This window comes from Myotis myotis, unplaced genomic scaffold (genome assembly GCF_014108235.1).
Source record: "Myotis myotis isolate mMyoMyo1 unplaced genomic scaffold, mMyoMyo1.p scaffold_m19_p_5, whole genome shotgun sequence".
Taxonomy (NCBI): Eukaryota; Metazoa; Chordata; class Mammalia; order Chiroptera; family Vespertilionidae; genus Myotis; species Myotis myotis.
In genome coordinates, this window is record NW_023416357.1 from 37,557,572 (window position 1) to 37,570,498 (window position 12,927).

Genomic DNA, 12,927 nt, shown 5'->3' on the forward strand with positions numbered 1-12,927 from the left:
CACCATTTTCAATGGGGAGAGGGTCAGCAGAGCTCCTCATGCTGTCATGCTGGACATCAGTCCTATAACTTCTTAGTAGTGTAAAAAAAATTCTGATATTTTTCAGACTGTGGTTTCCATTGAGTCAAAACTTATGCCAGCTATGACTAAAGCTGAAGTATTATGAAGTGAAGAACTAAAGTAAGAATGGTAGATGCAGATTGCAGTATAATCATAATTAAAATTTATACATAATACAAAAAAAGTAAAATAAGGAGCAATAGACAAAAGAACTTGGATTTTTAATTATTTCTGTTCTATTTTATGAATAATTATAATTAAGGGGGGAAAACCAGTTCCCACTCCATTGTAATTAAAAACACAGATAGATCTGTACAACATAGTGTTTCTTGAGATACAGAACAAATAATTTGGGAAACTACATAAGATATTACTTTTCCTCTTTTAGGAAATGACCACAGGTGAACATACCCAAGATGAAACAGGTAACTTTTAATAGGAAACTGTTAAAAACTACTTGGTTAACACTAGCACAATGATATAGTAGTGGTGGTAGTTTGTAAATGAGTCATTTTGCTGGAGAGTTGAACAAAATGATTCAGCTTTTGAATGTGTCATCTCTAGGAGAAATGTGAATTCTTGGAATGTTACTGTAGAAAATGAATTGAGTTAAATGTTTAGTAAAGAAGTATTTTTTCCTCTGATCTGCATAGATGCATTTTTTTGAAGATACTAAGTTACTTAATGGGAGGGAGGCATTTGCAGTGAGTAAAAGCCAACAGTTGATGATTTCTTTACTTACAGTAAATTAATGAAAACATTACCTTAGTAAGGGATTAGTGGTATAGAGGATATTGAAATTTGTTACGAGAGGATAAACACCTGAATTTAAAAACTTTTTCTAAGTAAACAAACTTAAATTTCCAGATTCATTCTTCTGTTTTAATGTTGGTATATTTTCTCACAAGAAACCAACGATGGAAGCACTGAAGCTGCCATTACTTTACTTACAATGGGAGATCTAGTGTTACAGTCAGAGATCGGTACAGAGCAGAGTGATGGTAAGAATGAAAAATAAGTCCTTAAAAAAAAAAGAAGCTTTTAAAGTCCAACTTTTAAGAAATTATACCCACATTTGCATAATAAGTGAATACCTGCCTGTTACATTTGAAGTTGGCACCACTTTGTTGTTTTTCCAGGAAAGATAATATATATGCAATGATCCATCTAACTGCCCCTTTAGATGTAGTGGCCACCATTTCAAGATAGTGCACTTGGTTTATTAAGAGTAATTTGTATTTGTGGAATAGTTGTTCAATGCTGTATCCCCAGCACATAGTACGTGCTCAGTTACCTTTGTTATCGTAAACATCATTGGTTAACTGCACTTACTGATCACTGATTACTTTATACATGTTTCTTTAGCAAAGGAGCTGCTTCTTTGGGTAGTTCCACAATTACGTGACATTCGAATACAGTATGAAGGGGCAGTAGCCATCATTGAGATTATTTGGTTTAGAATGTTCTGTTAGTTTGGACTGAGCCAAATTATATGTCAACCCAGATTTTTAATATTTTAGGCTAAGAAGCAATGGTATTGACTATTTTACTCTATGAATATGTCATGCAGATACAGAAATGTTTCTTTTAAGAATGTGTAAACCGTAGATGATATGAGGTGAACAGAGTCATGGTTTATCTTTCTTTGTTTTAATCCTCACTTGAGGATATGTTTTTATTGATTTTAGAGAGAGGGGAATGGAGAAGGAAAGAGAAACATCAGTGTGAGAGAGACATTCATCAGTTGCCTCCCATACCAAGGATCAAACCCACAACCTTGGTATGTGTCCTGACCGGGAATTAAACCTGTGACCTTTTGGTGTACTGGATGATGCTGCAATCAATTGACCCACCTGGCCAGAGGTCTTTTTTTTTTCCAGGCTTGATTCTTAATGGCAGAGTATTGCATTGGAGCCTGTCACAAATCTCTAGGACATAAAGTACAGGTTTTTAAAAATTATTAATAAAGGTGATTTTCTTAATTCATTTGAGGTTATATAGTTATTAAAAGTAACAAAAAGATTCATTTTTACTTATAATAACCCAAATATTTCAGTCTATAAGAATTATTAAGCTTAGAAAAGGTAAAATATTTGGCATGAAGAATGGGATCATAAATTTAATTTAGGAGCCCAAAAGAGCAAACTTTAAAAACGGTATAGAATTTTGCAATTGCTGAATGTTGAAGGATTTATTTTATTTTGACATCTATTTGTATTTTCTATTTTTTTCTGCAATAGGAATATGTGTACTTCCTGGTGTTCATTCAAAGGATAAAAGCCATATTCCTTTTAACCCAGATAATGTCAGTGACAAAATTGTTTATGAATGTCAGGAGCTTTCTTCACCTGTCCATAGTATACCTCTTTCATCATTAGAAGAAAACAAGATTGAATTGGAGGAACAAAGTACTAAAGAAGAAATTGGTTTAATGGAGAAAGTAAAGGAAAACGCTAGATCAACCAGGTTTATTTTGCTTTATTAAATTATTATTTCTTTTGAGTTTTACCAAAAAATAAATTATAGTAGCCTATTAATAAATATATTTAAACTAACCATCAATTTAGTTAATAGTTTTGAATAATACTTGTATAAATGTAAAGTAGGCAGTACTGATTTCTTATCCTTTAAAGTAATAATTGCTGATTGTGATTTTAGTTTAATGTTTTGCATATTAAAATTATTGCAATAAGCGTGTCTTTAAAGCTTTAATGAAATAGTTTTATATAAATAGTTTTAGTCTCTGTTTTACAAATATGGTCCGGAATCTCTTCCCTTCTCAAGACCTTTAGAAAAGTTACTACCACGTAATTTTAACATTAAAAAATGAAACTTCAGATGATGTGGCTCCTTAGAAGGTGGCACATATCTGTCTGTATCAGTGCTAGTCAGAATGTATCAAAGTGAGAGAATTCTTACACATTGATAGATTTCTCTCTTTTCCCCCTCTTTTTCTAGGAATACAACTTCAGAGGTGACCAGTAATCTCAGAATGAGGAGGAGATTTGCCAAGCCTAAGCCAAATCTTAGGAAGATTTTAGGGACCAACAGATTTGGTGCTCATCAGGAAGTTCCCAGTTTGCTTGTAACCAAAGGAGAAGTGGAAATTCAAAGAGGTAAATTTTATTATTCCCTTGAGACTTACAAAATTACTTTGACACAAGAAATTACATAACATTTCAAATGGAATATTCAGTTGTTAAACTTATTTTAACTTACTATTAATTTCAAATGTACAAAAAGTAGAATGAGCTATAAAATAAATACCTATAAATCCACCAATTGGTTTCAATAATTATTACCATTTTACTATATTTACTTGATCAAACTTTCTCTTCATATATATATTTTTTTTCTGTGTGTGAATGTGTGTGTGTGTACATGAATGTTCAAGCACACATTTCTTACAAAGGTATACATGCATGTGGCAGAAAATAAGACAGTGCCCAAAAGGCATACGATTTTAAAAACTCCTTCCTCCTTAGGTTCCCAGCCCTCTAATCCCACTTCTAGTGGTAAACTGTTTTTAACCGTTTTTATTATAGACTTCCAGAAAAATTTTATACACATAAGTATCTAATGAGGGTGTGTGTATGCCCATACAATCATATATATATACATATGTATATTTCTTTCAGGAAGAATAAAAATATATGCATACGGTACACCGTTCTGCACTTTTAAAAATGTACTTAGTGGTGTTGATATATTTACTGAGATTGTGTTAAACCCTGTATGTTGTATATAGAAGGTCTGGATAGTTAACATCATCATTTCTGTTTTGGGATTCCTGATTTCTGGGGTTTCTCTTTCAACCAGCAATGCCTGTTACTCTGGTCTGAGCAGTACCCGGAAGCACTCTCCTGCTGGCTCAGGTTACCTTTCCTATATAGAAGTCATTTTCTTGCCCTTTGTAACATTATTCTTTGTAGAACAACTCCTTCCCAGTACTTTTCCCAAGGCGAAGCTAACCAGACCTCATGTATATCCACCTGTAAACTTCTTTTGTTGGTGGATTTCTAATTATACTTCTATTACCATTAAATGGAGATGCAGTTTTTGTGGTAGCCAGGAGTGAAATATGTGCCCTGTCAATAAACTTGCATTTTAGCCTGGCAGGCATGGCTCAGTGGTTGAACATTAACCTGTGAGCCAGGAGGTCATGGTTTGATTCCTAGTTGGGGCATATGCTTAGATTGCTGGCTCGATTCCCAGGAGAGGGCGTGCAGGAGGCAACCGATCAATGATTCTCTCTCATCATTGATGTTTCTATCTCTCTCTCCCTCTTCCTTCATCTCTCTGAAATCAATAAGAATATATTACCGTAACCGGTTTGGCTCAGTGGATAGAGCATCAGCCTGCTGACTGAAAGGTCCCGGGTTCGATTCCGGTCAAGGGCATGTGCCTTGGTTGCGGGCACATCTCCAGTAGGGAGTGTGCAGGAGGCAGCTGATTGATGTTTCTCTCTCATCGATGTTTCTAACTATCTCTTTCCCTTCCTCCCTGTAAAAAATCAATAAAATATATTTTAAAAAAAGAATATATTAAAAAATAATAATGAACTTGCTTTTTGGATTAAGAGATGTTTGAAAGAGCCCACTATATAGTGATCTGTCTTTGAAGAGAAAATACGTTTCTAATGTGGAGATTTTAGCTGTACTATTTTGGATTATATCTTAAATGTTTTTTTATTTAAGAAACGGAGAAAAATGCTCCTAAAGCAATGGGATTAGAAGATAAAAACCTTGAATCCGAAACAGTAGCAGAGAATAAGGAGCAGAGCAGATTGGCACATGACCATGGTATTGAGGAGACCAGTATTTTGCAGGAAGCAAGCCTAAAGGAAAGGTAAAGAGGAGAGATTGTGGGATGAATTTAATTTAAAAACAAACAAAACATCCAGGTTCTGTTGCATTAATATAATATAAAAGTTTAAAAAACAATAAAATAGATGAATTTGATGTACCTAGCTCTAAACATGCTGTGGTTGTCTGCTTGATTTCAAATAGAAGTATACTGAAACTCTAATACATACTGATTTCTCTTTCAGAAAGGAAGATCAAGCGCAGGGATCTCAAGAAGTTCAGATCTTGTCATTTGCTCCAGTTGTTTCCTCTGAGACAAGCTCCCACACACTTGGTTTGGGTAGGGGTCTTAGTGAGAGTTCTGTTGGAGAGCCCCTGGGAAAGGACTCGAATGGAGACAATGTGCTTACACCTTATGTGCCAGAGGTAAAGGAATGAAAAATATAGTAAGTGGTGGCTAGGTGTTTGTTCCTCATTTAAAAAAAAATTAAGGTATAATATAAACACAATACCTTTCACCCTCTTTAATGTGCAATTCTATACATTTTTACAAACACATAGTCATGTGACTAATACATGAACAATTCGATCATTGCCAAATTCTCTGGTGTCCTTTTTTAGTCACCCCTCCTCTCCCACTCCCAGCCCCTGGCAACCACTGATCTGTTTTGCCTTTGCAAGAATGTACTGTGATAGAATTTTTATTTTGTTTTTAGTCTCTGGAGCACAGTGATAAACTAGCCAATACCTAGCTTTGTTGTAAAAGCTTTGAAAAGTGAAGTGTTTTGTGCATAGAGAATTCACCTCTTGCTACTTAGCCCCTGGATCTGAGAAGCTACGTGTCTAACAGTGTGAGATATGGGGTAACAATTTTATTGATTTCAGAGAGGAAGGGAGAGGGAGAGAGAGAGAGAGAGAAACATCAATAATGAGAGAGAATCATTGGCTGCATTCTGCAGATCCCTTACTGGGGATCGAGCCCGCAACTCAGGCATGTGCCCTTGACCAGAATTGAACCTGCGACCCTTCAGTCCCCAGGCCGAAGCTCTATCCACTGAGCCAAACCAGCTAGGGCTCCCTTTTTTGTCAAAATTCATTTCATAGACTACACATATTAATTCAGTCGGAATTTCTGTGTGTAAATGTTAATCAAAAGTTTATTGGTACAATCAAGTTTCCAAAAACACTTTGAAAAATTGCATAGGGTTAGATAATTGTGTTGAGTTTTGAAACCATAACTTTTCAGTATATCAAATTGTCAGGAAAACTTTTTAAAACTGAGATTTGGTCAACCTTTTTCATTTTAATTTTTATGGCAGTGTATACCAACTAGTACTCCAGAAGTCCAACAAGAGAATGTAAGCAATCCTCAGGATTTAGCAGGTATGGTAATCTGCTTCAATAAAGTATCATAGAACCTAACAGTATGGTTTTTACTCCCCAATTGGTGGAAAAAACAAAACAATTGTGTGTTTTTTTGGCGGGGGGAGGTCTATGATGGCCTTAAATTAAAAAAACAAATAAAAAACAACTTGAAGTATTTTGTTGCTCAAAATTATAAATTTCCATAGTGAATCATCTTTATCCTTTATAAAATTACATTTTTATTTTTTTGGGTGTAATTCAGCTTTTATTCTTACTGATAAGTTGTTTTGAGACTTTTTAGAAATGAAATGATTTTCTGTACTTTCATGGTTCAGCTTTTCATTACTAACTTTTAAATTTTGATAGTCAATCTAGTTGGTAGCGTACATCATGATGCTGAGGAAGAGCAAGCATTCATTTTAACTCTGGTGGAAATTCCAACCGATGCAGTACAAGAATTTACTGAAAACTCGACACAGTTAATGCCAAGCCCTTTACTGCCAGCGCCCATATTGGTCAAATCAGTGACTACAGAAGAAAAGGGCGACATGAGGTAATGGGTGAGCTAAACTGTTTTTGCTAGGAGAAAAATTACTTTATGAGTCAAATAGTATTGATAGGAATGAGCCATTTAACAACATTTGTAATTCTAGATATCTTATTTAGTAATCATGTGGTAGAGAAGAAATAATTTATTTTATATCTGATGAAGATGTCACAAATGTATAATATCTTTTGTATGAAGCTTGTGTGGTATTTTATGTATTTTGAAAGCTAAAAACACCTATAAATGTAGATCATAAAGTGGCATCTTTTAAAGGTATGGTTACTTTGTAAACATTTATATATATCTTAAATTTAGTTACTTTGTAAATGTAAATATACTAAATACACTCACAGAAAGTTGCAAAAATAGTAGAGGTATCATTTCTATATATTTTTGATGCTCATTTTAATTCTTTACCGTAGAATTCTTTTTTTAAAAAAATTTTTTTTAATATAATTTATTAATTTTTTACAGAGAGGAAGGGAGAGGGATAGAGAGCCAGAAACATCAATGAGAGAGAAACATTGATCAGCTGCCTCCTGCACACTCCCTACTGGAGATGTGCCCGCAACCAAGGTACATGCCCTTGACCGGAATCGAACCTGGGACAGTTGAATCCGCAGGCTGACGCTCTATCCACTGAGCCAAACCGGTTAGGGCTACAGTAGAATTCTTTTTTTTTTTTTTTTTTTTTAATATATTTTATTGATTTTTTACAGAGAGGAAGGGAGGGGGATAGAGAGTTAGAAACATCGATGAGAGAGAAACATCGATCAGCTGCCTCCTGCACGCCCCTTACTGGGGATGTGCCCGTAACCAAGGTACATGCCCTTGACCGGCATCGAAACTGGGACCCCTCAGTCCGCAGGCCAACGCTCTATCCACTGAGCCAAACCGGTGCTGGCAACAGTACAATTCTTAAGTTGTACTTTAACAGTCACTGATTAAGATGCTTAATTGTCTATTAAATAGATTTAGAAATTGAAGTCTTTTATACCAGAAAGAGAAATTTTGGATTAAAATTAAACTTTACAGACATTTTTTATACCTCAGATTTCATTCAGTATTATGGAATTTAATTTCTAAGCCTTTAAGTATTAATGGAGGCTCACTAACATTTTTGTGGTCATGGCCATGTATGTGTTTAGTTACTTTGAAGTGTTTGTGGCAGTTTTGATTGGAATAGCTCAGTCTTTAACCTCATTAAATCACCTCTAATTAACTGGTTTAATGTGTATGTATTTTCTATGCAGTATGAATTTTCCAATAACTTCAGTTGGTCAGGATGCCATGTGTTTATCTAATGCTGGAAGTGATGCTTCTGAAAAGCCTCCTGCTAATTTGGATCTTATGTCTAGGAAGAGATTTCATTGTAGGTCTGATGAAAGTGACCATGTTCCTCCTGCCAAAAAACATTCACTCACTTTAAGAGATGATTGTCAAGAATATACCTCTGAGGTAAGAAAGCCACTAAGTAAGATGGCCATATTATAACAGATTGATTTGTTTTTTCCCTTTATATTCTTTATATAAAGACTAGAGGTCTGGTGCATGAATTCATGCACGGGTGGGGTCTTTTGGCCTGGCTTGCGTTCAAGACCTATCGGGGGGCCGGCTGGGAGGAGGAACCCCAGGAGATTGGCTGTTTGGCCCCCTGATCGGGGCTGATGAGAGGGCCAGCCAGCCAGGGCAGGGGGCGGGGAGAGGCTGCGGGGAGTTGGCCGGCTGGCTCCCTGATTGGGGGGGGAGGGACCATGGGAGGTTGGCCAGCCAGGGGGCGGTGCCGCAGGAGTTTGGCTGTGGGAGTGCACTGATCACCAGGGAGCAGCTCCTGCGTTGAGCGTCATAGTGACTACTCGACCAGTCGTTCTGGATGCTCAGTCATAATGGTTGCTTAGGCTTTTATATATATAGATAGTTCTAATACTTTTCACCCTAAATAATTACAGTAAAACTGGTTTTGTATTTTTACTTTCAACCTGTTCTATAAGAAAATTGATGGACATTAATCAGGAAGTCCATTCCTGGCTCTGTATCGTTAGCTAAAAAGTAGGTTGAAAGCATCATACAGATCTGGATCTTGGTTGTACCACTTAATAGCTGTGAGACCTTTGGCAAGCTACTTCACCTCTCTGATTGAGTTTGCTATTGTATAAAATGATGATACTAATATCACCACCACCATTAAAATGCTTAAAGCTTCTTATTGCTATTAGGAATAAAAACAGAACTTCTAAGGCCCTATACTTATCTGGTTCATTTATGTCTCTAGTCTTGTGCTAATCTCTACCTTACTCCCTAACCATATTGGCCATCTTTTTTCTCAAAAGCACAGTACTCCTTCATGTCCCCGGCCATTTTTTTGCTATTTCTTTTTCTGAACTGTTCCCTTAAAACAGTGGTGGGGAACCTTTTTTCTGTCAAGGGCCATTTGGATATTTATAACATCATTCTCATAAATATTTATAACATCATATTTATAATTATCAACTTAAAAATTAGCTTTCTATATTTGGTCAAACATTTAATTAACATGCCGAATGCCTTGGCAGGAACAGACCAAATGATTTCACAGGCCTTATATGGCCCATGAGCCAGACGTTCTCCACCCCTCCCTTAAAACATACAAACCTCTTTAACTCAGTGATCACTACCTTAGGGAAGCCTGATAATACTATGCAGATTCAATCAACATGCACTGTGTTGTATGTTTCTTAGCACCCTCTGTTTTTTTGTTTCTGGTACTTATAATGTATGTAACCACACTATGGCAAAGTTAATTTAGCCATAAATCTGTATTCTCAAAGGTACACTTGAAGACCAATAGTCCTTAGATGATAGCAGACAACAAAGGCAGTGTATCCTTGTATATCTGATAGGTGAAAAATGGTCTCCCAGAGTAGTTTTAATTTCTCTTATTATGAGTAAGGATGGAGCATCTTTTCATATTTTTAAGCCATTTGTGTTTTCTGTGAGATGACTCTCTGTATTCCTTACCCATTTTTTAATTGGGTTGTTAATCTTTTTCTTATGAATTTGAAGGAACTCTCATATATATATATGCCTGAGATATGGGTTGCAGATATTTTTTCCCAGTTGGTTATTTTTCATTTGACTCTATTTTATGTGGTTTTCACATGCAGACTTTTTTGGTTAACTTTTTAAAAAAATTCTTTATTGTTGAAAGTATTACATATGTCTCCTTTTCCCCTCACTGACCTCTCCCAGCCTGCTTCATTTTATTTGATAAATGGATTTCTAATTTTTTTTGTAAATTTTCTTAAAACAGGTATGTTCAAAGGAATTAATAAATGTTTTTGAGGAAACAGGTGAGTGAAATAAATTTTAATGTGATTATATTTTCCTAAGTACCCCTGATTATTTTTGATGCATCTTGTTCAAATTTGGGATTGAAGCAGAGTCTTGCTCACTGTTCTCTAAGAATCATGCTTTTATTATTAGTTTTTTTTTTTCCCTGCTGAGATTATGGATTTGGCACTTTGGTATCCATAAAAGTCTACGTTCTTCCTGTATTTATTAGAAAACCACATCTCTACAGGATTTCTGAGAAAGCTCAACAACTACATTTTAGGAATTAGAAAGCTGGCTACAAAGGAGTTTTCATAGGTCCTTCGCTATACCCTGAGATTAGAAAATGATCACTTTGTTAGTTTAAGAAATATTTATGGAGAAAGATTTTCTAGGTGAAAATATATTGATAAGACTATTCTTGAGAAGCTGTTACTTTAACTTTTAGCTAGTTAAATTATTCTTAAACGTCTAGGTAACTCCCTAATTTATAATTTAGCTTACTCTAATTATAATTTAGCTTATTAGAGCTGTTTAGGATAGAATGTCATGGGTTTTTTCCTTCAGATATTGAAGTTCCATTGGTTGTGTTAATTTCAATATATGTACTTACCATTTTTTTTCTTTTTTTTAAGGGAAGTCTTACAAGGGACAAAATATCTTCCCTACTTCAGAAAGCACACATACAACACCAGAACCTCAGAAAGAGCAACTTGAAGCAACTTTTCAGAGTATGGGATCTAGACCTCTTGATAAAATAATAGATACACATATAGAAAAGAATACACCTCAGTTACCTCAGGATAAGGTGATTGTGTCTGATAAGGAAGAAGGAACTTGTGCAGCTTCTAAGTCTGAACAAGTGGATAGCATCACATCATCTTCAAAAACCCCACTATCCAGGTATCAGAGTTTAGTATTATACATTTGGTTTTCGACATTGTCCTTGGTTATTTTGATCCTTTTTTATTCTATCATATAGTAGCTGCCAGTGCACATGTAGATGATCTGAGACATAGGGTTAACATCAGAAGTAGTTCTGGATATTGTTTTATTGAGGTCCCAGAAAATGTGCATTTTCCTCCCTTATGGCATAGCAAAGAGGCAAACCATGGCTTTGTCTCCATGAGAGTAAGTGTGGAATTTAAGCCCAAAGCCGGCTTTCCCCACATTATTTTCCTCATATTCTAGAAGTTAAGCATTCTGGGTTATGGATAATTATTGTTCTTGTCAGCAGTATTAAAGTCATTAATATGGTGTTGGTGAGTTGAAGAGGGAGGACATGCACTAACCTCCACAAAAGGAAAGGGGGAAGGGCATGTGTAGCTTACAAAGGCATATGTAATGAGTCTACCGTTCTTGTTGTCTAAACTACAGAAAGTGAAGCTCAGCAGTATCTTTTCTGGTCTAAGAGATGTGCTGAATATAGAAGGAGGGAGGCATCATGGGGTTTTGGGTTAAAACCGATTGAGAAGCAGTATTCTAGAATATGGGTCAGCAAATTTTTTTGCTAAAAATCGTGTAGTATATATTTTAGGCTTTGTGGCCTTTATGTCTTTGCAACTACTCAACCGTGCATTTATAGTTCAAAAGCAATCATTTAAACAGATGATCACAACTGTGTTCAGTAAAATTCGTTTATAGAATCAAGTGGTGGACTACATTTGGCCTAGTTTGCTGACATCTGCTCTAGAGCCTTGCTATTCAGTATGGTCATGGTAACAGCAGCATGGACATCATTTGAGAACTTGTTAGAAATACAGAACCCAGGCTCTACCCCCCATTAATTCAGTCAGAATCTTCATTTTAATAAGATGCCCGGGTGATTTGTATGCATTTTTAAGCACTAATTTATGCACTAATGACGTATTACTAGTACCTATGCCATTGTAGGATTAATGGAAAGGAGTTGCTATTAAGAATGTGTTTTCCTGGATATTCTTGAATGTCTTTGTTTGTATTTCTAGACCTGGCAGAAGACCCCTGGGATTTTTGTCTTTAATATGTTCAAAGAATAGTTTGGAGTCTGATGAACCTACTCAGGTTCATAGAAAGAAACGCCTAAAACCCCTTATACCTATATCAAGACAGAATTTGAAAAGATCCAATCCACTTAGTGAAAGCCAGAAAAAAGTTCAAGAGTCCTCTAATATGCTTCCATCTCCAAGTGTTGTTAATACTCAATCTGAGAATATTGGCAGTTCAGCAACTCAGGTATGCATGTTTTAACTACTTGCTTTGTTGTTTATGTAGAACGGGTTGGATATCAGACTCAACTAGTAAAAACATGGCAATCGTTATTTTTATTTGGGTGTCAGAAATTATTGCAGAGAAAATCTTATCTATCTCCTTCCCATCATCCTCCCCACTCACCACTATATTGAAAGAAGATAACGTAGGATGTTAAAGCTAGTTTATTAGTGCAGAGCCATTGAACTAGCTGTAAATAGACCCTTAATTGCCATTTCTTTAAAGCAAAGACCCTTCTGACCTATAGAAGCAAAACAAAGCAGTGCTTGCATTTTATTTACTTGCCGAGAAATATCCTGACACATAAGAATTCAAGGTAAAATTAGAATTTGTTTGTATATTTTATTTTATTTTATTTTTTTAAAAATATATTTTATTGATTTTTTACAGAGAGGAAGGGAGAGAGATAGATAGTTAGAAACATCGATGGGAGAGAAACATCGATCAGCTGCCTCCTGCACATCTCCCACTGGGGATGTGCCCGCAACCCAGGTACATGCCCTTGACCGGAATCGAACCTGGGACCTTTCAGTCCGCAGGCCGACGCTCTATCCACTGAGCCAAACCGGTTTCGGCTTGTATATTTTATTT

General features: G+C 35.8%; 1 protein-coding gene across 9 annotated transcripts in view; it reads left to right on the forward strand.

Moving 5' to 3' along the window:
• The window catches only part of BDP1 (B double prime 1, subunit of RNA polymerase III transcription initiation factor IIIB), a 91,606-nt gene that overhangs the window by 69,975 nt on the left and 8,704 nt on the right, over positions 1 to 12,927 (forward strand). For 4 of the 9 annotated variants that reach the window (XM_036310995.1, XM_036310998.1, XM_036310996.1 and 1 more), the window contains exons 27-38: positions 449 to 485; positions 969 to 1,061; positions 2,301 to 2,526; positions 3,019 to 3,176; positions 4,758 to 4,908; positions 5,111 to 5,291; positions 6,185 to 6,248; positions 6,597 to 6,783; positions 8,031 to 8,235; positions 10,067 to 10,106; positions 10,722 to 10,989; positions 12,054 to 12,300. In XM_036310995.1, coding sequence (XP_036166888.1) covers positions 449 to 485; positions 969 to 1,061; positions 2,301 to 2,526; positions 3,019 to 3,176; positions 4,758 to 4,908; positions 5,111 to 5,291; positions 6,185 to 6,248; positions 6,597 to 6,783; positions 8,031 to 8,235; positions 10,067 to 10,106; positions 10,722 to 10,989; positions 12,054 to 12,300 — 1,857 coding nt within the window. Of the gene's footprint in view, positions 1 to 448; positions 486 to 968; positions 1,062 to 2,300; positions 2,527 to 3,018; positions 3,177 to 4,757; positions 4,909 to 5,110; positions 5,312 to 6,184; positions 6,249 to 6,596; positions 6,791 to 8,030; positions 8,236 to 10,066; positions 10,107 to 10,721; positions 10,990 to 12,053; positions 12,301 to 12,927 lie in introns of those variants that run through there. The other 5 variants (XM_036310999.1, XM_036311000.1, XR_004967821.1 and 2 more) reach the window with 5 other exon arrangements.